Genomic DNA, 22,680 nt, shown 5'->3' with positions numbered 1-22,680 from the left:
TTTTCTTTTGGTTATAATTTCCCTTACGAGTCCAAGTCACTGAAATATAATGAATATAATTCAAGATTAACAAGGGAAATTGGTTTAAAAATAAATATTTTATGAAATATTTTAATGAATGAGAAATAAAAATGCTAGAAAATTGCTATCTTTATTTTAAAACAGATAAAAAGACTCTGCAAAATAGATATATTTTAGCGGAAATACAAAAAATAATAAATATTTTTTAAAATTTAATGAAAGGAAATTAGAATAAAAGAAATTAATTTATTAAATATTTTAATGAGAGGAAAAGAAAATTCTATAAAATTATAAACTTTATTTTTAACCCGTTTAAAAAATCTATAAATTTTTTAAAATTAAAATTTCCCAGAAACTTTTAACCAAAAAAATAATAAAATATTTTTCAAGATTTAGGAAAGGAAATTGGTATAAAAAATAAAAAAATAAAACATTCTATTAAATATTTTAATGATGAAAAAATGCTAGATAATTATAACCTTAATTATTTTTAACCTGATAAAAAAACTACCAACTAGATATTTTTTAAAGCAACATTTTCATAGAACTTTTAACCCAAAAATAATAAATATAATTCTATAATTGGTATAAAAGAAGGCATTCCATTAAATATTTTAAAAATTATAAAGAAAATGTTAGAAAACTAAAACCTTTATTTTTTAAACACTTTTAGAAGAGTCTGAAAACTAGATATTTTATTTTAGCAAAATTTCCCAAATTTTAACCCAAAAATTAATAAATATAATTCAAAATTAACAAGGAAAATTGGTATATAAAAACTGAAACAGCCAAAAATTTCAAAGGTTCTCTCCAAGTTTTTTTTTTAATGATAATTCCAAGTCCGATCCAAATGCATAAAGGTATCCCCTTGGGTATATATTCCAGTCCAAGCTCTATGCAGCTGTCGAGGGTATCGCTTTTGTGGGCAACCTTGAAAGCTACACCAAAAGCCACCACTTTACCCTCAGGCGATTCCATTCTGTTTTTGTTTCTGTATTTTTCTTTATTTTTACTTTATTTTTCTTGATTTTTTTTCGTTGAATATTCATGGCAGACCGAAAAAGGGAAGCCGTTTTTTTTTGTAAGTTTTAACTTTTACTTTTGCAATCGAAGCCGTATCGAATCGAGACAGTGCCGGGCATGAGTGTAAGGAAAGGCTTCACAAAGCAAAGACAGGTGTATTGTGGGGGAGTCAATGGCCGAGAGTCTAGTGATTTTGCAGATAATTTTCTAATATGTTTATGATTATTTTTTATGCATTATTTTTTATGCATTATGCTTCTCTTTTTTTTTATGTTTTTAATTAACACTGTGTTACAATGTGCGCGCAGCAGAGTAATGTAATCATAATTATGCACTGGAAATTCAATGTGAATGCAAAGTGAAAACGCAAGACGACGACGGCGACGACTCACGCTACGGCTTCTATAAGTGTGTATAGTGTGTGTGTGTGTGTGTGTGTGAACAGTGTATGTGCATAAATTAATCGCCGGCGATACAACAACATCAACAACAACTGGCTAATCAACGGCATCAAAACCAAAAACCAAAGTCAACACACACAATAATAATCACCATCTGCAGCAGCAGCAGCAGCAGCAACTTTGAAAATTAACAGCTGCCTGCGGCAAACAATGTTTTGCTGCAAGTTATTGTTTGGACCAGCACCAAAACCACCATTACCACCACCAGTGTCCCAGCATCGTCATCATCATCATCATCGGTTGGAAAGAGCCATGACTTGTTTGAGGAAACCAATGCCCCCCATTATGAAGGGGCTGCCGGTGCTGCCACTGCTACTGCTGCTGGCTTTATGCCCAGCCGGAAATTGCCAAAGTAAGTTGAAGTTCATCCACTCCAGGTGGATACCAGATCACATCCCGGTTCCCATGCTTTCAATTCTCCAGCGAAACGGGGTCACTCGGAGAACAAGAATCTCTTTCGCATCTTCCCTCTTTCTCTTTCTCTTTCTCTGGGTCTTTGGGTTTAACTAATTGCACCTGCTTACTAACTGTTTGTGACAACGAGAGCTGGAGATGGCACTTTGTTTCTGTTTTTTTCTTTTTCTGGGACACCTTTTCTGGTCTTTTATTGATAGTTTCCCATAAATATTTACAAAATACCTTTGGGGTAAATATTTTTTTAACGGTTCAAAAGTAAACAAATGCCAGGTTATTAATACATTTCTTCAGTTTACGTGTGACTATTTAGGTTTATGATATTTTTTTTATTTATTTTGCAATGCCTTTTGGAGGGACAAGGTTTGAATTTAAAGTAACATTATGTTAGTAAGTTAATAATAATAATAATTAATACTGTAAAAAGGGGGGTATTTTTCTTGAGTTTTTATAAATCTTATTTAAAGTAGAATAAATAATTATTATATAAATATTGTTATTTATTTTATTTATATTTATATATTCAAAGTAATACAAAATGGAAAGGGGCTATTTTTCATGAGTTTCAACATATAAAAAACTAAAAAAAAATTGTATAATCCTATTAAAAATAGAGTAAATCATAATTTATATATAAATATGCTTCAAAACTATCTTGAATCTACCATAACAGCTAAGTATAGCAATTCTCTTGACAATAACCAATCATTTCTATATAGTATTTATAGAATATAAACATGATGTGAGTACGTATAAATATAAAAACCGGCATTTGGACAAGTTTAATGGCAACAGCTTTTAAATTGAGCGAGTAAATCACACGGAAAACATGCATATTGGTTAGACTGGACAGATAGATAATGGGGAATAAATAGACTTTTATAGAATTCTTTATACTTTTATACTTCTTTATTTTCATTTAAAAACGTTACTTGCAAAGAATAAAATATATATAAATGGAGAATAAGCTCAAGTGTTGTCCCTTACCTACTTTCACCTCCATTTCTTGCTAATTTAATTATGTTAATAATAATTTCAAATATTTTAATCAAGTAATTACAAAATTTTTTAACATGATGACAATATTTAAACCTTCTTCGGTTTAATTAAAATATTAAAAATTTTGTTAAAGCCACGAATACTTGAATTTCTTATATACTCTGCATGTTTTATAAGTAATTATATTTTTCAAGGGTTCAAATGACTTTAACCTTTGCCAAAATATATTATTTAGAAAGCGGAAATTAAAATATTTGTATATTAAATTTATTTTTAATTATAAAAATTACTTTTAAAAATAAATTCTAAAATAAGCAGCTTTATAATCACATAACAGTGATTTCAAATGCCTTTTAATTATATTTCCTTGGTTTTTATATATATTTTTTTCTTTGTTTTTAACTCTTTAAGCACCTTTAATGTTATTTATTATTATTTTGTTTGTTATTTACATTCAATATCTTATTTCTTCGCTGAAAATCCACTCCTACTCTATATAGCTTTTGACCAATATAATGTTCTTGAAAACAAAAAAAAAACCCAAAACGTGTTGGAAAGTTTTTACTTTCTTATTTTCAATCCACATGAAATCATTGTTTAAATAATTAGCATTTTAGAAATGTTTGTCGATTTGTTTAATTATAATTATTAATGTACCACAAGCCCCTTTCCAAAAAGGCGTCTTCTATTCTGTCTTTCGAATCGAACACTTGGACAGAGGCACAGACAATGCCGCCAAGACCCCAATTGCCTCTACAGTTGTGTGTGTATTTTGAAAGGAATCCAAGGGGGGCTGAGAGGGGTTAGGGAAAGAGAGAACAACCAGCTGGAGTGGAGCAGTGAAAGTTGCCGAGATCTGTCAGAGCGGCACAGTGGTCACTCTGCTATGGCTGTATGGTGGTCGAAATTGGTTAATTATTATTATTTACATTCTATTGAAGGTTTTTCTTAATACATTTTGTTGAAAACAAACCTTTTAATGGGTTTTAAATATTATTGGAATTATTAGTATTTAATTTAAAACATTTTTTTAAACTTTAAAGAGGTTTCAAAATAAGTTTTGACTGTTTTAAATGTTTTAGAGAAATTCTAGAAATATTTATTTATTTTCTAGATGGGATATATATTTATACTTTTATATTTCTTTCTTTAGAATTTTAGTAAAAATCCTAAAAAATATTTATAGCTTTTCTAGAAAGGATATATATTTTTTCTTTCATTTTTATATCTCCATAATTGTTGCAAAAATCCTAGAAATATTTAAATATTTTTTAGAAGGAATACAAATATTTTTTTTTATTTTTCTTTCTCTAAAATTGCAGTAAAAATTCTAGAAATATTTCTAGATTATCTAGAAAGAATATATATATTTCTACTGTTCTTTTTCTCTCTCTTCATCTGCATTCCCCTCTACTTACCCTCCCCAGAAATTTGTTATTCGAAATTTAAGAAATGTAATTACATTTCTTGACTCATTTTGTAACCACTGTCCCGCCCGATCGGGGCTATACTTCTGGGCTAATGCGAGCGACGACTCTCGGACTTGTCAACTCGCTGGGCCACTTTGCTGGTGACATTCTTACTTCACAAGTTTCACAAGTTCACATTTCGGCCGGTCCGTCGACTGGCCCGGTACGTGATTGAGTTTGGACATCTTTGCGGCTGTTACGAGCCCTCCTACGATACGTGCGCTAAATCCCAATCCCGCGCTGGGCGTTACATGCATTTGGATGTTGACATAACGGCACTCAGGACACCTTTCTATCGCCGGGTTACCTGCAGTGCCCCGAACCCATCTGCGAGTCCAATGCCCCACTTACCCAAATGTGCAGCTAATTTGGCATTCCGCGCGGCAAATAAGAGCTTTTTTTACTGCCATTTAAGCCACGCCCACCCAGAAGACGCCCTTCTCGGAGGAGAATGGCTGCCTGCCTGCCTGTGGTGTGTGCTGTGTGTAGGAACATCCATGCCCTCGCTCAAAAACCGGATGAATGCGATCGAAAAACTCATAACAATAACAGCTTTTCGGGCTTCGGTGGCTCTGGCTGGTCTGAAATAACATCATCGTCGTGGCGGCTCACTGCCGCGCCTGACGTCAACAGCTGCAGCACCCGAGCACCCAGAAAATATCGCCAGCATAGTTGTACTCCCAAGTTCCAAGTTCCAAGCCCAGAGCCCAGGGCACCGTCGAGTGCCAATTCCGGTTCGAGAGGAAAACGTGCATATGCAAAAAATTCCCGCGCAAAGCGTTGACTTCGGGCAGAGAGTAGGAATTAGGGGGAAAAAAGTGGCAGATCTGAGGCTTCGAATACTCTTAGGGAGAAGTATTTGCCTTTTATAGTTACTTGGCTGAAAATGAAATGTATAGTTTCTGTTTTTTAACCCTTGCACTATGGTCCAGAATCCGTTTTTTTTGGCATAAAGTCGATTTTTTTATGTTAATATATCGTTGTTTTCTTATTTTAATCTTAAAGTAAATTCATCATACGTTATAAAAATGTTAACTAAAAGCTTTAAATGTGCCACCAAAGCCTATTGAGAGCTTTTAAAAATGCGATTGCGATCAGCTCATTTCCGAATAGAAATTCGCGCCAAAATATTTAGTTACTTTATGTTGTGTCAGACGTGTTATTTTGGTTCAAAAAAATCAACTAAAATATGGAAAATAATCTTCAAGGTATGCACTATTTAATGTATATTGTAATTTTTTGTGTAGTTCTACGTATTTAGTGTTGTGTAATGTCAAATTTATGTGTATGTTTTTAGAAAACTATCATGCGTTCTCCATGTTTCGTGGAGTATAACTAATAAGCTTCTCCATGCTGACAGCAACTAATTGGTCCAGATTGTACTCCTGGATGTTGTCTTTAACCACAAACAAAAAACTCATCCCCGTTCGTCCCCCTTTTCTAATATTTTGGTAATATACACAGCGAACTTTTTAAATTATGGAGCAGCAACAATCGAAAAATTCTATCTGTATCGAAGTGACTATGCACCAAAATTAATAAAGACACTGTGAAATCCAAGAAAATGAAGGAAATAGATTAAAAATGCAGTAATTTTTATAGTGATATTCATAAATATCTTCCCAAATGTAAATACGTTCTTGAACGGTTAATTTCTTCCAATAATTCTAATTATAAATTCGGAAAAATATCTCTCTTTTTTTTAACCACTTTTTCATTATATATGCGTTAATTATGTATATAATAAATGGTAATTATGTACATATATAAAAATTATAAATTAAATATCAATCAGTTTGCAAGGGCGGCAAGAGTGGGCGTGGTCGTACTGGCCCAATTTTTTGTACACAAGTTGTTAATGCTAGACATATACGCCGCCGCGCCACGCCGCCGCCGCCGCCGATTTTTGCCTTATTTGACGCGCCGCCGCCAAATTATGAAAATAACGGCGCGCCGCGGCGCGCCGCTGGTGCGGCATCGGCGCAGCTTCAGCGCGGCCTTCAGTGTCATTGTTCTTTATAAAACTTAAAAAAAAAAAAATAACTCATTAAAATGGCCTTTTTGCCTTATTTGACGCGCCGCCGCCGCCGGTTCTTTCTGACTACTACGCCGCCGCCGCCGAGTCATTTTGACCTCTACGCCGCCGCCGATGCCTTTAACCATCGGCGTAAACCTCTAGTTAATGCCACAACAATAAAATCTGCGAAGTTTAAACCCTGTAGCTCCATTTTTCTACTTTATGCCAAAAAAAACGGATTCTGGACCATAGTGCCTTGGAGGGTTTTATAATTTCAGTCAGAAGTTGTTTAGGTGGTAGAGGATTCATTTCCGACCCCATAAACCATATATATTCTTGATCAGCATCAACAGGCGAGTCTTTCTAGTTGTTTCAGAGGAAAAATTAATTTTTTTAATTTTTTGGAAAATTTGATAAGGGGTTACATCATTAAAATTGACAAAAATCTGAAAAAAATGAAACTTAAAATAAACATAAATTAAGTATGCAGAGATGTTATTATTATAAAATCGTATACAAAAACGCTGTCCAAAATGAATTTACTGCATTTTTGGCATAGTTTTGGCATTTAGAAAGTATAGATTTTTGATATTTTGACTTTAAGAATTCAAAAAAATAATATTAAAAATTCTGGATAAATACTAAAATTAAATTTAGTATGCAGATTTATTAAGCGTAAAATAACTAACACAACAGCGTTTTCCGAATTGAATTTACTGCATTTTTGGCTTTTTTGTGGATTTTTAAAAATTCGATTTTTTACAAAAATAAAAATTCGCCATTTTCTCAAAAAAATGTAAGGGGTTACATCATTAAAATTTGCAAATTTTGGAAAAAAATAAAATTTTAAATGTGGTATGCAGATTTGTTAACCTAATAAAAACTAACATAACAACGTTTTCAGAATTGATTTTAGTTCTTTTTTGGCTTGGTTATGGAATTTTTAAGATACGGATTTTTGATATTTTGACTTTCATTTAAAAAAAAAAATTATTTTATTAAAAATTATGAATAAATATTAAAACTAAATGTAGTATGCAGATTTATTAAGTGTAAAATAACTAACACAACTACGCTTTCCGATTTGAATTTACTGCATTTTTGGCTTTTTTATGTATTTTAAAAAATTTGATATAAATAAATAAAAAATTTCGCTATTTTCTCAAAAAAATGTAAGGGGTTACACCATTAAATTTGTCAAAAATCTGAAAAATATGAAACTTAAAATAAAAATAAATTAAATATGCAGATTTATTAGCCTTATAAAAAAAAAACTGCTTTCCGAATGAATTTTAACGTTATTTTGGCTTAGTTATGGACTTTAATATAACATTTTTTTAATATAACATTTTACATTACTTTATTGTTTTTCAAAATTATTATATTTTATAATTTATATTTTAAATTAGAGCACATATTGTGGCATTATTTTGTAAGCTAAAATATAAATTAAATACTTAAAAATATATTTTAAATACAATTACTTTGGTTAATAAACAAAAAACTTGATGTATAAGAATATTTTTCAAAATTTTCCACTTAAAAATGAAGGCTGTCTTCCACCATTGATTAAATTATGGAATAAATATACTTTGTTGAGCTCCCCTTGTAATTATATTAAAACAAGAATATAAACACTAGAGTTGATCTAGCACTTAAGGCGGAAGCTTGGCTGGAAAATTAAAAGAAATGGGTGGGTATTACGACGAGAACTGAACAAAGGCAGAGATATATTTATAAAGAGAGAGAGACACTTTAAGCTCAAAACGAGGCCACAGCCCCCGCCGGCTGTTGCTGTGTCTCCTTGGAGACAGATGGCGATGCCGTTTGGTTTCCTGCCCTTTAGCCCGGCCTGGCCTGGCCTGGCCTGGCCTGGCTTGGTCCAAACTGGTTTGGGCCTGGGACAACTGACTGCGAGGCTTCTCCTCACTCTTGACCCGGCGCCCATTAATTGCCTCTTTATTCTCGACGCTAACTATGTAGACTTTTTTCGAAACTACTTATGCTCACGAACACAATTGTGAGAAAGTTGTATAAATTCTTGAAATTGTGCAAAACAAAAAAGGGGGAAGCAGGTAGAGGAGGGTGAAAAAAAATACATGGGCGCGGGCCATTGCATATTTATGATGGGAAAAATGCAAAATACCTTTTACACAACAAGTTCTAAGCTTAAGTTGTTCGTTTAGAGAATGGCAATTCTGCGCTAAAAGGGTCAGGGGTCAGAGCGATAACAAAGGTGGCAGCTGGTGGGGAAAATGTTCACTAGAGACAACAGAGAGCACCCACTTCCCACTCCCAGGAACGTCACTTGAATAGTCAGAGTGCGAATGAACTGTGTAAATGTATTCCTGAAAAAGTCTCTTTTGAAATTACTACGCTGCTATTAGTTACCCAACTATTAGTTAAACAAACATTTTATTTTCATTTTGTTTTTATTTGAAAACCTTAATTTTTTTAGATTTTAAAGTAACAATATTTATATATTTATTAATAAGATTTTTCATTGGGAAAGTTCGCTTTAAAGAAACCTAAAAACCAAGCTTAGTTTTGGTTTAAATAATAAAGGATTTACTTTCTTTGTTTTATGTTTTTTTGTGTGACTTAAATAGCTTTAAATACTTTGGTGATTCTCCAGATGATTTTTTTTATTTATTAATTAATTTGGTTTTCAAATAAATATCTTTAACTGGCTAATTAGAAACATAACTTCACCTACGTTCTACTTACAACATAAATGGTGTCATTAGAATATCCATCTAAAAGTATTTGTTTTATTGCTTTTATGAAAACAAAATTTAAAAAAATTTTAATGGCTGATTAATTTCATATTCAATAACTTTTTAACTTTCTCTCGATAGCAATTATTTGGGATAATGTTTATAAATAAAATATAATAAAATAGCCTCCATAACTTTTATTAATATTTTGTATTTCCTCACTTCTTTATTGTTTTCCATACTCTCAATCTGTCACAAGTACATAAAATTGCTTAAGCTTTAAATAAAACTACATTTATGTTAAAATAAATTACAATAAATGTTACTTATCTCTAAAATTCAAATACTTTCTCAAAGAATAAGACAAGGAAAAATAAGGCATATGATGATTTCTTTTATGGAGAGTAAAAATGATGTATTCCCTAATTAGATTTCTTAATTTTTTACTAAATTTATGGAAATGTCTTTAGTTAAAAAATGCATAACAAAGTAGAAATATGGTATATTTGAATACATATATATTTATACATATATTTATTTGTTATATTTCTTTGTTTCCCGTTGATTTATGTGGTCCTTTCAATACTTCTCTGCAAGTGGGCGTCTACAACTTGCAAATTGATGTTTAATATCTTTTGTTTTTGTTTTTTTGTTATTGTTTTTTGTGCTGTTTGCAATGCTGTTCACCTCGAACTTTTAACCGATTTGTCAACAGATTTAAGTCTTTGCTTTTTAACTTTTGAAATAGTATAAAAAATATTGAAGTAGGGATTATTAGCAATCATCTGCAGTTTGTATTTACAATAAAATGGAATTTCTTCGTTGAAAAATATTAGTTAATGCCATTAAAAAAACCTGAAAATACATTCGAGGTCAGATTAATAGAACTAAGTTGTTTGACATTTACAAATTTAAACCTTAAACGTTTTAAGTACATTTTTTTGGGGGTAATTAATGTCCTAATTGAATTTAATAATACAATTATTTGTATATTAAATAATTTACCAAAAAACTGTTTAAATTGTCAAAATTGCCTTAAATATCTAGTTTGACAATTAAAACATTTTGTTCCCATATTAATAATAAATTGCAAATTAAATTTTTGATATTGAATTAAATAATTAAAATATTAATTAATAATTAACATGAAGTAGAACTTGACATAAATCAAAAAATAGGAACAGAGTAATAGTAAAAAATGTGATATTAATTTTAATAATATTTATAGTTAGTCTAACTAAATAATCTTTAATCTTTATCCTAAAAACTAGACACATATTAGCCTGTAAAAAATATTCCTCAAATGCTATATTTAAAGCTATTATTCTTAGAGACTAACCCTAAGTATCAAAAGATATAGTAAGATTACAAAAAACACTTCTAATTAGCCATTTGCCTTCCCCCTCGCCTCTCGCTCATCCAAATAGTCAGCATTTTGGCCGTAACAGTTATGATTTAATAGCCTGGCAAGACAATTTTCGTACGTTTTTAATCTGAATGTGAAATTTGTGCGAGTTTGGCGGCTTGCGAAATAAAAAAATGTTAATCATCTGTGTGTGTTTGTGCTTGTGTGTTTATTGTTTCCAGTTTGCGGTCCCCCGGCGGTGCCGCTGAATGCCAAAGTGCGAACCGTGACGGCCGACACCGGGATTGCGGAGGCGCACTACGAGTGCGATGCTGGCTACGAGCTGTTCGGCCCCGCGTCGGTCAAGTGCGACGCCCGCAAGGGCTGGGAGCGGGACCTGCCCTTCTGTGGCGTCAATGTGGCCTACCGCAAGCCGGTTAACCAGAGCTCCTACACGCGCAGCGGTCCTGCCAGCTATGCCAATGATGGCAAGCCGGGCAACAAGGTGGGTTTGGAGTCATTTCCCCCGCTTTCCCTACTTTCTCTAGAAGATTCTGCTCCTCCCCCATAGAATCCCGATGGCCAGGAGTGCTCGGAGACGCAAAAGGAACCTTCGCCATGGTGGCGCGTCGATCTCCTTGCTCCGCAGGCCGTCCATGTGGTAAGGATCACCACCCGCGGCTGCTGCGGCCACCAACCGCTTCAGGATCTCGAGATTCGTGTGGGCAACAGCAGTGCCGATCTACAGCGAAATCCGCTATGCGCCTGGTATCCCGGCACCCTGGACGAGGGCGTGGTGAAGACCTTCACCTGTGCCCGCCCCTTGGTGGGCCAGTATGTGGCCATCCAGCTGGTGGGCGTCGAGGGGAGCTTGAGCCTGTGCGAGGTGGAGACCTTTACCAACGACGAGTTCTCCGTGGACCGTTGCCTGAGTCCCAAGATCGGGGTGGAGACCGTGGTGACGACATTCTCCAAAACCTGCTATGACTTTCATATCACAAAAGGAGAAAGCTTCGACAATGCCCAGACGATTTGCAAGCAAACGGGTGAGCAGAGCAGCGACATCTAATGACTGACATGCCTTACCTGCATCCTCCCTCTCTCCGTTAGGCGGCGACTTGGTCCATGACTTTCGTGGCGCCACCAGCCAGTACATCCTCTCCGAGCTGGAGCGCCGCAAAACCGAGCTCAAGCCGCAGCTGGTTTGGATTGGAGCCCAAAAGGAGCCGGGCATTACCTCTCGCACCTGGAAATGGGTCAACGGTAGGTGGTTTTGTTGTAGGATCCTTAAGGGGGATTATATATATATATATTTAATTTCCAGGCGATGTGGTGCAAAAGCCCACTTGGGGCAAGGATCAGCCCAACAACTACAACGGCGAACAGAACTGCGTGGTCCTCGACGGCGGTCGCAATTGGCTGTGGAACGATGTGGGCTGCAACCTGGACTATCTGCATTTTATTTGCCAGCACTGTAAGGTGTCTCTTGGACAGAGTCATTGTCAGTTTATCACCTCTCTGCTCTCCTCCTTGCACTCTCCCATTCAGCTCCATTGTCTTGCGGCTCGCCGGATGCCCAGCAAAACACCACTGTCATGGGCAAGAAGTTCACTCTGGGGGAGAAGATTCAATACGATTGTCCCAAGGGCCATTCGCTGCTCGGTGAGGCGGAACGAGAGTGCAGGCCAGATGGCACCTGGAGCGGATCCTCACCCACCTGCAAATGTAAGCTATCCCAAAAAGAAGGGTAAGCTATCAAAGATCAGCTTGTTGAGGTTTTGGTTACTACTTGCAGATGTGGACTGCGGTGGCCTGCCAGAGCTCAAGTTTGGTTCCATCCATCTCTCGGAGAAGCGCACCAGTTTTGGGGTGGTGGCCACCTACAGCTGCCACGAGAACTACACGCTGATTGGCAATGAGAACCGCACCTGTGCCGTAGATGGCTGGAGTGGCAAGCAGCCCGAATGCCTGGTGGACTGGTGTCCAGATCCTCAAAGGATAACCGGTGGCAATGTGCGCTTCAGCGACAAGCGGGCAGGCTCCACGGCCACCTATGTGTGCGAGCCGGGCTATGTGCTAGTGGGCGAGGCGGTGAGTTGATTTTTAATTCCTCCAAAAAACGTTGCCTATCTCCTCTTTTCCCCAGGTCATCTCCTGCGGCCTGGGTGGCGAGTGGTCCAGCAAGACGCCCTCCTGCAGATTCGTTGATTGCGGGGCACCGGCGCGACCCGATCGTGGCATTTCCATCCTCCTCAATGGCACCACCACCGTTGATTCGGTGGTCAAGTACGAATGCGACGAGGACCACTGGCTGGATGGTCCCGCAGAGCTGTACTGCACCCGGGATGGCAAGTGGTCAGGCGAGGCACCGGTCTGTGAGCTGGTTACTTGCGAAACGCCACCAGTGCCCGCTGGTTCGTTTGTCATTGGCTATGACTACAATGTCCACTCGAAGATTCAGTATAACTGCGATCCGGGACACATAATGCATGGCACGCCGGTGCTGGAGTGCCTGGACAGCGGCGAGTGGAGCTCAGATGCGCCCTACTGTGAATGTGAGTTGAACTAAAACCAAAAGTCTCCTTGTAGACATTATTCTTCCCTTTTTTTTCAGACATTGACTGCGGCCAGATCCTGGCCATTCCCTATGGCAGCCACAAGTATTTGACCAACACCACCTATGTGGGCTCCGAGGTGGTCTTTACCTGCTCCCAGTCCCACAAGCTTAGCGGTGTGGTGAAGCGCCAGTGCCTGGAATCGGCTGTCTGGAGCGATGTCTCGCCCAAGTGTGAAGGTAAGAAAAGATTTATTTACGATTTTGTGGCATATCAAGATGCTCTTTCGTTGCCCGCAGAGATTCGCTGCCCGGAGCCAAAGCTGGCCGCCCACAGTCTGCTCTCCGTCACCGGCAATGATCGCATGTACGGACGCACCCTAATCCGCACCTCAGAGTCCACTCAAAACACTGCCCAGACCTACAAGTAAGTGACCAGAAATTGATGGTTTTAGATTAGGGGGGAATCCTTTTTGTAACCGTCTGCAAAGATTCTCCAAGATTGCTTGCCTATATGAACTATTCGCCCCCTAAATCCTTTCCAGAATTGGCGCCCTGGCCAAGTACCGCTGCGAACGTGGCTACAAGATGGTGGGCGAGGCTCTGGCCACCTGCATGGACAGTGGCCAGTGGAGCGGTGTGATTCCCGAGTGTGTTTGTAAGTTCAAGAAACCGTATACCTTTTCGCAAAGAAACTATATAGATTCCTTTGCCCAGATGTGGAGTGCGGTGCTCCGGAGAACATCACCAATGGCAAGGTGACTTTGGCCACCAATGTCACCTATTATGGAGCTGCTGTTCTCTACGAATGCAATGCCAACTTCAAGCTCAATGGAGTCTCGCGCCGCCTGTGCACGGAGCATGGCAACTGGAGCCACGAGACGCCGGAATGCGTGGAGGTGGTCTGCGACATGCCTAACATCAGTGACAATCTAATTGTGGAGGCTGGCAACCGGGCTGTGGGCTCAGTGGTCACCTTCAAGTGCGCCAAGGGCAGGATTATGATGGGCAACGATACGCGAGTTTGCCAGAAGAATGGCAAATGGGCGGGCAAGAGTCCCACATGCAGGCGTAAGTCACATTCTGGCCAAGATTTGGTCATGATTTTCTCTACTTTTCTTCTTTTTCTCTCTTTCCTTAGCTGTCGATTGCGGAAGACCTTTGGCCATTGACAATGGTCGCGTGATTGTTGTCAACGATTCCACGCTTTATGGCGGCTCCGCGGAGTATCATTGTATACCCAACTACAACCGGATTGGCCAGTACCTGCGCAAGTGCACCGAGGACGGAGCCTGGAGCGGCAAGCAGCCGCACTGCGAACTGGCCACGGTAGAGGGTCATGAGAGCTCTCGCCTGGGCACAGGCGTGGGCATTGGGGCCACCATTATAGTGGCCATGCTGGTCATCTTTGGCCTCATCTTTCTCTACCGCAACAAGGCGCGTCCCGTCAAGAATACGGAGAATGTGCAGGCGGCGGAGACCAAGGATGAACGCAATGCCGCTGTCATGTCGTACTCCACGCTGGAGGCAAACAATCGCATGCACATGATGGACAACAACAATCCCTCGGCCACGTTTAATACGTTTCAGGGAGGAGCAGGCCGCAACGGAGGAGGAGGAGGGGGAGGAGCAAGTGCAGGCGTGAACAACAATCGTTCGGGTAAGCGACCAAAAAGTTCTGTGATATTAAAACCCAAGCTTAACTCAATCTTATTCCCACAGAGAATATCTACGACCAGATACCGAACGAGCAGTTATACGATGCTCCCTACGAGATGCGGACAAACGACGAGGTATACGAGCCAGAGCCGGTGGCCAGCAATGTCATCACCATCAATGGGATATCCGTGAGATAGGCCTTGGATGTTGTTTACGTTTACGTTTACGTTAGTTTTTTTTTGTGTGTTAATAAAGCCTGTAAATAGTAATTGTTTAAGAAGGTGAAGATAAAGATGAAGATGATGATGTGTGATAGAGGTTTACGCCGATGGTTAAAGGCATCGGCGGCGGCGTAGAGGTCAAAATGACTCGGCGGCGGCGGCGTAGTATTCAGAAAGAACCGGCGGCGGCGGCGCGTCAAATAAGGCAAAAAGGCCATTTTAATGAGTTATTTATTTTTTTTTAAGTTTTATAAAGAACAATGACACTGAAGGCCGCGCTGAAGCTGCGCCGATGCCGCACCAGCGGCGCGCCGCGGCGCGCCGTTATTTTCATAATTTGGCGGCGGCGCGTCAAATAAGGCAAAAATCGGCGGCGGCGGCGGCGTGGCGCGGCGGCGTATATGTCTAATGTGTGAGGAGGAGAGAGAGTTACTTGTAGCTAAGCCTAGGGCCATCCATACCGCATTAACTGTAACCCTAAATATATATACACTTACCATTATCTACTACCTATGTATATCCGTGCGTACCTATATCCTATACGTACTCGTATTTTTTTTCCGTGTGTTGTTTTTAAATTATTTTATGTAGAATGTTAATCCAGAGTGTACAATGTTTGTTATGCAATGTGTAAGAGCTCGCCGAGTGTGTGTAAATTAAACGAAAAATGTGGTTAACTTAAGTGGAGTTGTGTTTTCTTCTTAAATTATTAGTTGAAAATGGAAAACCAGCAAGAATTAGGTGAGCCTGGCAAGTAGCAAGGGGGAGGAGCCCCCCACATGTATTGTTAAATCAATAGTTTCATGGAAACAAACTCACTTTCGCCCTGACACAGAGCCAGGCAAACATGTTAACAAAATTCGAAAGCAACTCGTAAATTCTAGTTTCTTTTCTTTTCGGGGAATCTGTTTATATATCTAAATTCGTAGGCAGGGATGGCCAAGAAGGGTGGAGCGCAACAGCTGCAGGCTGATCTGCAAACCGACGAGGATCTCGAGCGTTTTATCGAGCGTCCGGGATTGCTGGGTAAGTGCCGCCGCCTGAGCCAGCTTCCTTACCTTTCGTAACCCGTAATGTGCAGTGCTGGACATCTACTCGGATTGGTGCGGACCCTGCTTGGGGCTGGTCGGCTCCCTGCGTAAGATGAAGCTGGAGATGGGCGGCGACAACATGCAGCTGGCCATTGTGCGTGGGGATTGCGTAAGTTGAGCCTTGGCTACATCCTCACTAATCTGAGTATTGCTTAGTGCAAGTCGGACACCATCACGGCCCTGAAGCGGTTCAACAAAAAGAGTGAGCCCACCTGGCTGTTTGTGACCGTAAGTAGAATTTTTCAGCTGACTTTTACTTTTCAAAAAAATATTACAAATTATGTATAAATATTAAAATTAAATTTGGCATGCAGATTTATTAAGCGTAATATAACTAACACAACAGCGTTTTCCGAATTGAATTTACTGCATTTTTGAATTTTTTATGGATTTTTAAAAATTCGATTTTTTACAAAAAATAAAAATTCACCATTTTCTCAAAAAAATGTAAGGGGTTACATCATTAAAATTTGCAAATTTTGTAAAAAAATAAAATTTTAAATGTGGTATGCAGATTTGTTAACCTCGTTAAAACTAACATAACAACGTTTTCAGAATTGATTTTAGTTCATTTTTGGCTTGGTTATAGAATTTTTTAAGATATGGATTTTTGATATTTTGACTTTCATTTTTCAAAAAATTATTATTTAAAATTATGAATAAATATTAAAATTAAATTTGGTATGCAGATTTATTAAGCGTAAAATAACTAACACAACAGCGTTTTCCGAATTGAATTTACTGCATTTTTGGCTAAGTTATAGATTTTTAAAAATTCGATTTTTTACGAAAAATTAAAAAAAATCTTAAACAAATGAAACTTAAAATAAACATAAATTAAGTATGCAGATTTGTTAATCTTTTGAAATATAACACAACCACGCTTTCCGAATTGAATTTAACGCATTTTTGGCTAAGTTATAGATTTTTAAAAACTTGATATTTTCCCAAAATTATAAACAAAATTTTAAATGTTAAAATATTATCGATTGTTTATTATTTTATATTAAATTTTGTTACATTTGCAGGGAGGCAAAGCTGTCAACATCATGTTCGGCTCTGACGTGCCCAAGCTGGTCGCCATGGTAACCAAAGAGCTGGAGAAGTTGATCCAGAAGACACCGCGCACCTACTACAGGCTCGACGAGCTCCAGCCGATCGAGGTGGAGCAGCAGCGCCTCAAGAAGGAGGCCATCGAGCGGGCGGAGCGCGCAGAGTGGGAGATCAGGCACAAGAAGCAGGTGGACTACCTGACCGTGGTAACGGACTCCATCATGGAGAACATGCCGGACATCGGTGTGACGGTGTTCGGGCCGCAGGTCAATCGCGACATGTTCAAGAAGCTCACCGAGCCGGCCGAGGCGCTTAAGATGCAGTGCAAGGAGCGCAAGGTCGTCCAGGTGACCACCGATCAGTTCGAGGTGGTGAACTTCGCCTGCAAGAACCCCATGTCGCCGGACGTCATCGAACAGCTGGACCAGAAGGAGCTGCTCATCTGCTTCTGGAAGATCGACGAGAGCATTGGCACCGTGCCGAATGTCCTGATGACATATGCCCACGAGCTGACCCGAGAGCGGGAGGAGGAGGCTGACGATTTTCACGAGGAGCGCGTCCTGCCGCCCATCATTACCACCATGAAGATCAAGGTCGAGGTGGAGCTGAAGGAGGGCGAGGTGTGGGTCGAGGAGGTAAGCTCCGAGGAGGAACAAAAGGTGGCCAAGAGCAAGGCCAAGCCCAGGGGCAAATCGGTGATGCTGGAGGAGCTCCATGCCGAGGACGATGAAGCAATTGCCGCCGAGGAGGAGGAGGAAGCCAGCGAGGAGGAGGTGACCGAGCCGGGCGGCGATCCCATGGCTGGCTTTCCAAGTATGCCGGACTTTGACATGGATCTGGACGGTGCCGAGGAGGCCGTCGCTGAGGACGAGGAGAAGATGGCGGAGGCCAAGGAGGAGGAGGAAGCCAAGCCGCCCACGCGCATCAAGACGGTGAAGATGCCGCCAATCTGGGTGCCCAACAACCGTCGCACCCACGCCGCCCTTATCTACGTCTTCTTCCGCGGCCAAACAACTGGCTTCCTGCCACCGGATCCCAAGCCGGAGCAGCCGCACATCATCATGGCCTTCGATGCTTCCAAGCGCAAGGAGATTCTGAACGTGGTCGAGCGCCACAAGGACGAGGTGCCACTCTACGGCTACTTTTCCAGCGCGGATCCCGAGGATACGGAGCTGATAGCCAACTCCACAGAGAAATACGAGGCCGGACCGCACATGGAGTATGTATTTTCGGTGGGTTTATCCTCCGTCCATTACACCTTTCTTGCTCTTCCTTTCCAGCTCCGACAAGATCGTCCTGAAGGTCAACAAGGTGCAGTCTTACATGATGCTATCGCTGGTGTACTACGGCCCCAGTTACGTGAGTCCCAATGTCACCGTCGGCAAGGACGAGGCCCTCAAGTTCTTCCCCGAGGACTACAAGCCCCAGGAGGAGGAGGTCGTGGCCGAGCCGGAGAAGAAGAAGAAGAAGGGGAAGAAGGGCGACCAGCGCGATACATTGGATCCCGAGGCAGTCGCAGCGGCAGCATCAGCAGCGGCGGCTGCAGCAGAATCAACGGGCTCCGTCATGGAAGCGGCGGGCGGCGCACCGGAAGGTGGAGAAGCTGCGCCAGCCGAAGGAGAAGAAGGTGCTGCAGCTCCTGCGGCACCTATGGCCGAAGGAGAGGTACCACCAGCCGTGGAGGGAGAAGCACCGGAAGCAGCAGCTCCGCAAGCTGCCGGAGAGCCAGAAGTGGCGGCCGAAGCAGTTCCCCCAGAGGCAGCGTCAGAAGCGGCGCCACCAGCTCCTACGGAGGCGATACCGCCACCGCCAGAAGCCGAGGCCGAGGCCCCAGCACCAGCTCCAGCTCCAGCGCCAGCCGAAGCCCCAGCCGAAGCTCCCCCAGCGGAAGCACCCGCCGAAGCCCCAGCAGAAGCTGCGCCGGCAGCCGAATAGATTGTGCACAGCTGTCCTGCAGCATTATTAACAAGGTTTTTCTTCTTTTTTTTTTTGTAAAAAATTAAAAAAAAACATTCTTTTTGTCAATTTATGGTTGTTGTAAAGTTGGTTGTTGTTGTGGAACCGATTTCCGAAAAGGCATCTCAGAACAGCTTTCCGAATTTCCGAGTTATGAACCTGAAATTAGTTTTGTTTCCGAAAAATTATTAAAATAAATCGCACCTTTTTTTTATACCCTTGCAGGGTATTATAATTTCAGTCAGAAGTTTGCAACGCAGTGAAGGAGACCTTACCGACCCTATAAAGTATATATATTCTTGATCAGCATCAACAGGGGAATTTTTCTAGATATGCCAGGAAGAAATCGATTTTTTGGCCATTTTTGCAAAATTTTATAAGGGGTTACATCATTAAAATTTTTGATTTTGATAAAAAATTTAATTTTCAAAATTTTTAAATGAAGTATGCAGATTTATTAACTGTAGAAAATCTTGCACAGAACAGTTTTCCGATTTCAAATTAATGCTCTTTTGGCCGAGTTGTGATATTTTTAATTTAAACAAAAATCAAGAAGTTTTTTAATATAAAAAATCCGATTTTATAATACAAAATAATATTTTTCCAAGTCAAGGAATCATTTTCGACCCCATAAACCATATATATTCTTGATCAGCATCAACAGGGGAATCTTTCTAGACATGTCCGGAAGAAAACGATTTTTTTTGCCATTTTTGCGAAATTTGATAAGGGGTTACATCATTAAAATTAGCAAAAAATGGCCAAGAATTTTGATTTCTTAAAATTTTAAATTTGGTATGCAGTTTTTTTAAATTAATAAAAAACTAACACAAAACTGCTTTCCGAATCGAAATTAATGCATTTTTGGCTTAGTTATGATATATTTTAATTGTTACCTGCAAGGGTATACAAACTTTGGCTGGCCAAAGTTAGCTTTATTTCTTGTACTAAATTTAATTGCAGCAAGCTGCCAGGAACTGAAAGCGGGTGCCGAAGGCGAGACAGAGAGCATTGGCAAGGAGGATCAGGACGAGGAGGAGCAGAAGTGGACCAGGTGCTGGGGCAGCACGACGAGGGTGCCACCAAGACCGAGCTGAAACCACTGGGAACGACCTCCGACATTCCCACATGCCTCACCTTTTCTTCTTTTTTTTTTATTTAAAGCTGATATAAATAATAAACCTTAAAAAATGTGTTATTGTTAAGTTATGAGGACGATGCGATTTTTTTTGGGTGGGATAATTTAAACAGGCTCAATGAAAGAAACATCAATTATTGCAAAATAGCTAGATGAGCATCACTGGCAGTTAGTGAGATGCCATTTTGTCCCAATAATGCAAAATATCTAGTTGAGCATCACTGGCAGTTAGTGAGATGCCATTTTGTCCAAATAATGCAAAATAGCTAGATGCGCATCACTGGCAGTTAGTGAGATGCCAATTTGTCCCAATAATGCAAAATAGCTAGATGAGCACCACTGGCAGTTAGTGAGATGCCATTTTGTCCCAATAATGCAAAATAGCTAGATGAGCACCACTGGCAGTTAGTGAGATGCCATTTTGTCCCAATAATGCAAAATAGCTAGATGAGCACCACTGGCAGTTAGTGAGATGCCATTTTGTCCCAATAATGCAAAATAGCTAGATGAGCATCACTGGCAGTTAGTGAGATGCCATTTTGTCCCAATAATGCAAAATAGCTAGATGAGCATCACTGGCAGTTAGTGAGATGCCATTTTGTCCCAATAATGCAAAATAGCTAGATGAACATCACTGGCAGTTAGTGAGATGCCATTTTCACCAAATAATGCAAAATAGCTAGATGCGCATCACTGGCAGTTAGTGCGATGCCATTTTGTCCCAATAATGCAAAATAGCTAGATGAGCACCACTGGCAGTTAGTGAGATGCCATTTTGTCCCAATAATGCAAAATAGCTAGATGAGCATCACTGGCAGCTAGTAAGATGCCATTTTGTCCTAAAAATGCAAAATAGCTAGATGCGCATCACAGGCAGTTAGTGAGATGCCATTTTGTCCCAATAATGCAAAATAGCTAGATGCGCATCACTGGCAGTTAGTGAGATGCCATTTTGTCCCAATAATGCAAAATAGCTAGATGAGCATCACTGGCATTTAGTGAGATGCCATTTTGTCCCAATAATGCAAAATAGCTAGATGAGCATCACTGGCAGTTAGTGCGATGCCATTTTGTCCCAATAATGCAAAATAGCTAGATGCGCATCACTGGCAGTTAGTGCGATGCCATTTTGTCCCAATAATGCAAAATAGCTAGATGAGCATCACTGGCAGCTAGTAAGATGCCATTTTCTACCAATAATGCAAAAAAAATAGCTAGATGAGCATCACTGATGCACATGAGCATCACTGCCATTAAGCCCCCAATATTGAAATATAGCCAGATGAGCATCACTGATGCAGATGAGCATCACTGATGCAAGCAAGCAAAATTTTTCATTCAATTTGGCCGCTTCCCAAACTGGGGTAACAGGCGAACAGAAACCAGCAGCAAGCAACTGAAAACTGGTATAAACTGTTATAAAAACTTTTGGGCAAAAATAATAATTGGTATAAACTGTTATATTTCATTTTATGCATTTATACCTATTTGTTGCCGACAACAACAGCTTGACGGCAACAACAACCTTTTTACAACAACATCCCTACAGCAGCCCATCCAAATTTCCGAAAATTTCCATGCAAATTGCCCGTTTCCCAAATTGGGGTAACAGGCGAACAGAAATCAGCAGCAAGCAACTGAAAACTGGTATAAACTGTTATAAAAAGTCCAAGTTTCAAACCATTTCGGAGCCGGCGAAAGTTAGCGGAGACTCAAACCTTTTGAATCCAAATTTAGGTGTTATTTTACAAATGCACCTGGGCACACTGAAACTGATCGTCGTTAAATTCAAATTCAAATTTGGCAGTTAAATTCAAATTCAAATTTGGCAGTTAAAATATTTACAACAATTTGAAAAATTCTAAAATAATTATAAAAATTCAGAAAAAATTTTAAAAATTCAGAAAAATGTTAAAAAATAGAAGAAAAAAATGTAGATTTCGCTTTCAAAATAATTAGATTTTACCCCAAACGATCCCAAATAAATGCCGCCTTCACAAAAAAATTGCACATTGATTTTACTATCTTTTATTGATTCATATTTGTGTGTTCCTTCAATTACATTTACATATTTACATTTTATTTATAAATATTTTAATTATTTACGCCTACTGCAGGGTTTCATATAGCCCGAAGCCAAGATCCGATCACCGTCCTCTACTGCCATTCGGTTGAAGTCTGTCCTGCCAGCTGCTCGCTCCTCCAGCTTCACCTCTGGCGATCCTAAGATTATATAAATATAAATTATTATAAGTATGCAGTTTTGTTGAGCTAATAAAAACTAATTCAGAACAGATTTCCGAATCGAATTTCATGCTGAGTTATGAACCTTTGAAAATTAGTTTCACAGATCATCTAGCTTGTTGTTGTTAAATTGATATTGTTGTAAAAATATTGTTTTTATTGTTGTAGCAAAAACAATGCTGAAAATCTATACATTTTCAGTACAAATCCGTCAGTTCCTGGATTTCATGTACCAGGCGAACAGAATCAGCAGGAGGTGGATTTACTTTAATGCAAAAGAATTTTTCACTCAAATTAC

At 39.5% G+C, this 22,680-nt stretch overlaps 2 protein-coding genes across 2 annotated transcripts; both read left to right on the top strand.

The window, feature by feature from the left end:
- Positions 1-1,655: 1,655 nt before the first annotated feature.
- Positions 1,656-15,582, top strand: fw (CUB and Sushi multiple domains furrowed). Its single transcript, XM_017167562.2, has 15 exons — positions 1,656-1,857; positions 10,709-10,971; positions 11,038-11,512; positions 11,577-11,729; positions 11,791-11,940; positions 12,015-12,191; positions 12,262-12,557; positions 12,613-13,021; positions 13,081-13,260; positions 13,321-13,447; positions 13,566-13,678; positions 13,738-14,091; positions 14,162-14,680; positions 14,743-14,992; positions 15,317-15,582. The coding sequence occupies exons 1-14, from the start codon at positions 1,656-1,658 to the stop codon at positions 14,874-14,876; spliced, it is 3,552 nt and encodes a 1,183-aa protein (XP_017023051.1). The 3' UTR covers positions 14,877-14,992; positions 15,317-15,582.
- Positions 15,583-15,706: 124 nt separating this feature from the next.
- Positions 15,707-19,069, top strand: LOC108075092 (thioredoxin domain-containing protein 3 homolog). Its single transcript, XM_017167374.2, has 5 exons — positions 15,707-15,926; positions 15,982-16,085; positions 16,148-16,219; positions 17,020-18,263; positions 18,325-19,069. The coding sequence occupies exons 1-5, from the start codon at positions 15,836-15,838 to the stop codon at positions 18,977-18,979; spliced, it is 2,166 nt and encodes a 721-aa protein (XP_017022863.1). The 5' UTR covers positions 15,707-15,835; the 3' UTR covers positions 18,980-19,069.
- Positions 19,070-22,680: the final 3,611 nt, after the last annotated feature.

Source organism: Drosophila kikkawai, chromosome X, assembly GCF_030179895.1.
Source record: "Drosophila kikkawai strain 14028-0561.14 chromosome X, DkikHiC1v2, whole genome shotgun sequence".
In the NCBI taxonomy this organism is placed as follows: Eukaryota; Metazoa; Arthropoda; class Insecta; order Diptera; family Drosophilidae; genus Drosophila; species Drosophila kikkawai.
The sequence above is the reverse complement of the archived record's forward strand: the minus strand, read 5'-3'. Positions and strand labels throughout refer to the sequence as shown.

Excerpts from the sequence above, each read along its gene's own strand:
- LOC108075092 (XM_017167374.2), top strand. The coding sequence starts at position 15,836 with ATGGCCAAGAAGGGTGGAGCGCAACAGCTGCAGGCTGATCTGCAAACC. Across the intron at positions 16,220-17,019 it reads CCACCTGGCTGTTTGTGACC|GGAGGCAAAGCTGTCAACAT; the intron begins GTAAGTAGAATT and ends TTACATTTGCAG. Across the intron at positions 18,264-18,324 it reads GAGGCCGGACCGCACATGGA|CTCCGACAAGATCGTCCTGA; the intron begins GTATGTATTTTC and ends CTTCCTTTCCAG.
- fw (XM_017167562.2), top strand. The coding sequence starts at position 1,656 with ATGTTTTGCTGCAAGTTATTGTTTGGACCAGCACCAAAACCACCATTA. Across the intron at positions 10,972-11,037 it reads ATGGCAAGCCGGGCAACAAG|AATCCCGATGGCCAGGAGTG; the intron begins GTGGGTTTGGAG and ends CCTCCCCCATAG. Across the intron at positions 14,092-14,161 it reads CAAGAGTCCCACATGCAGGC|CTGTCGATTGCGGAAGACCT; the intron begins GTAAGTCACATT and ends CTCTTTCCTTAG.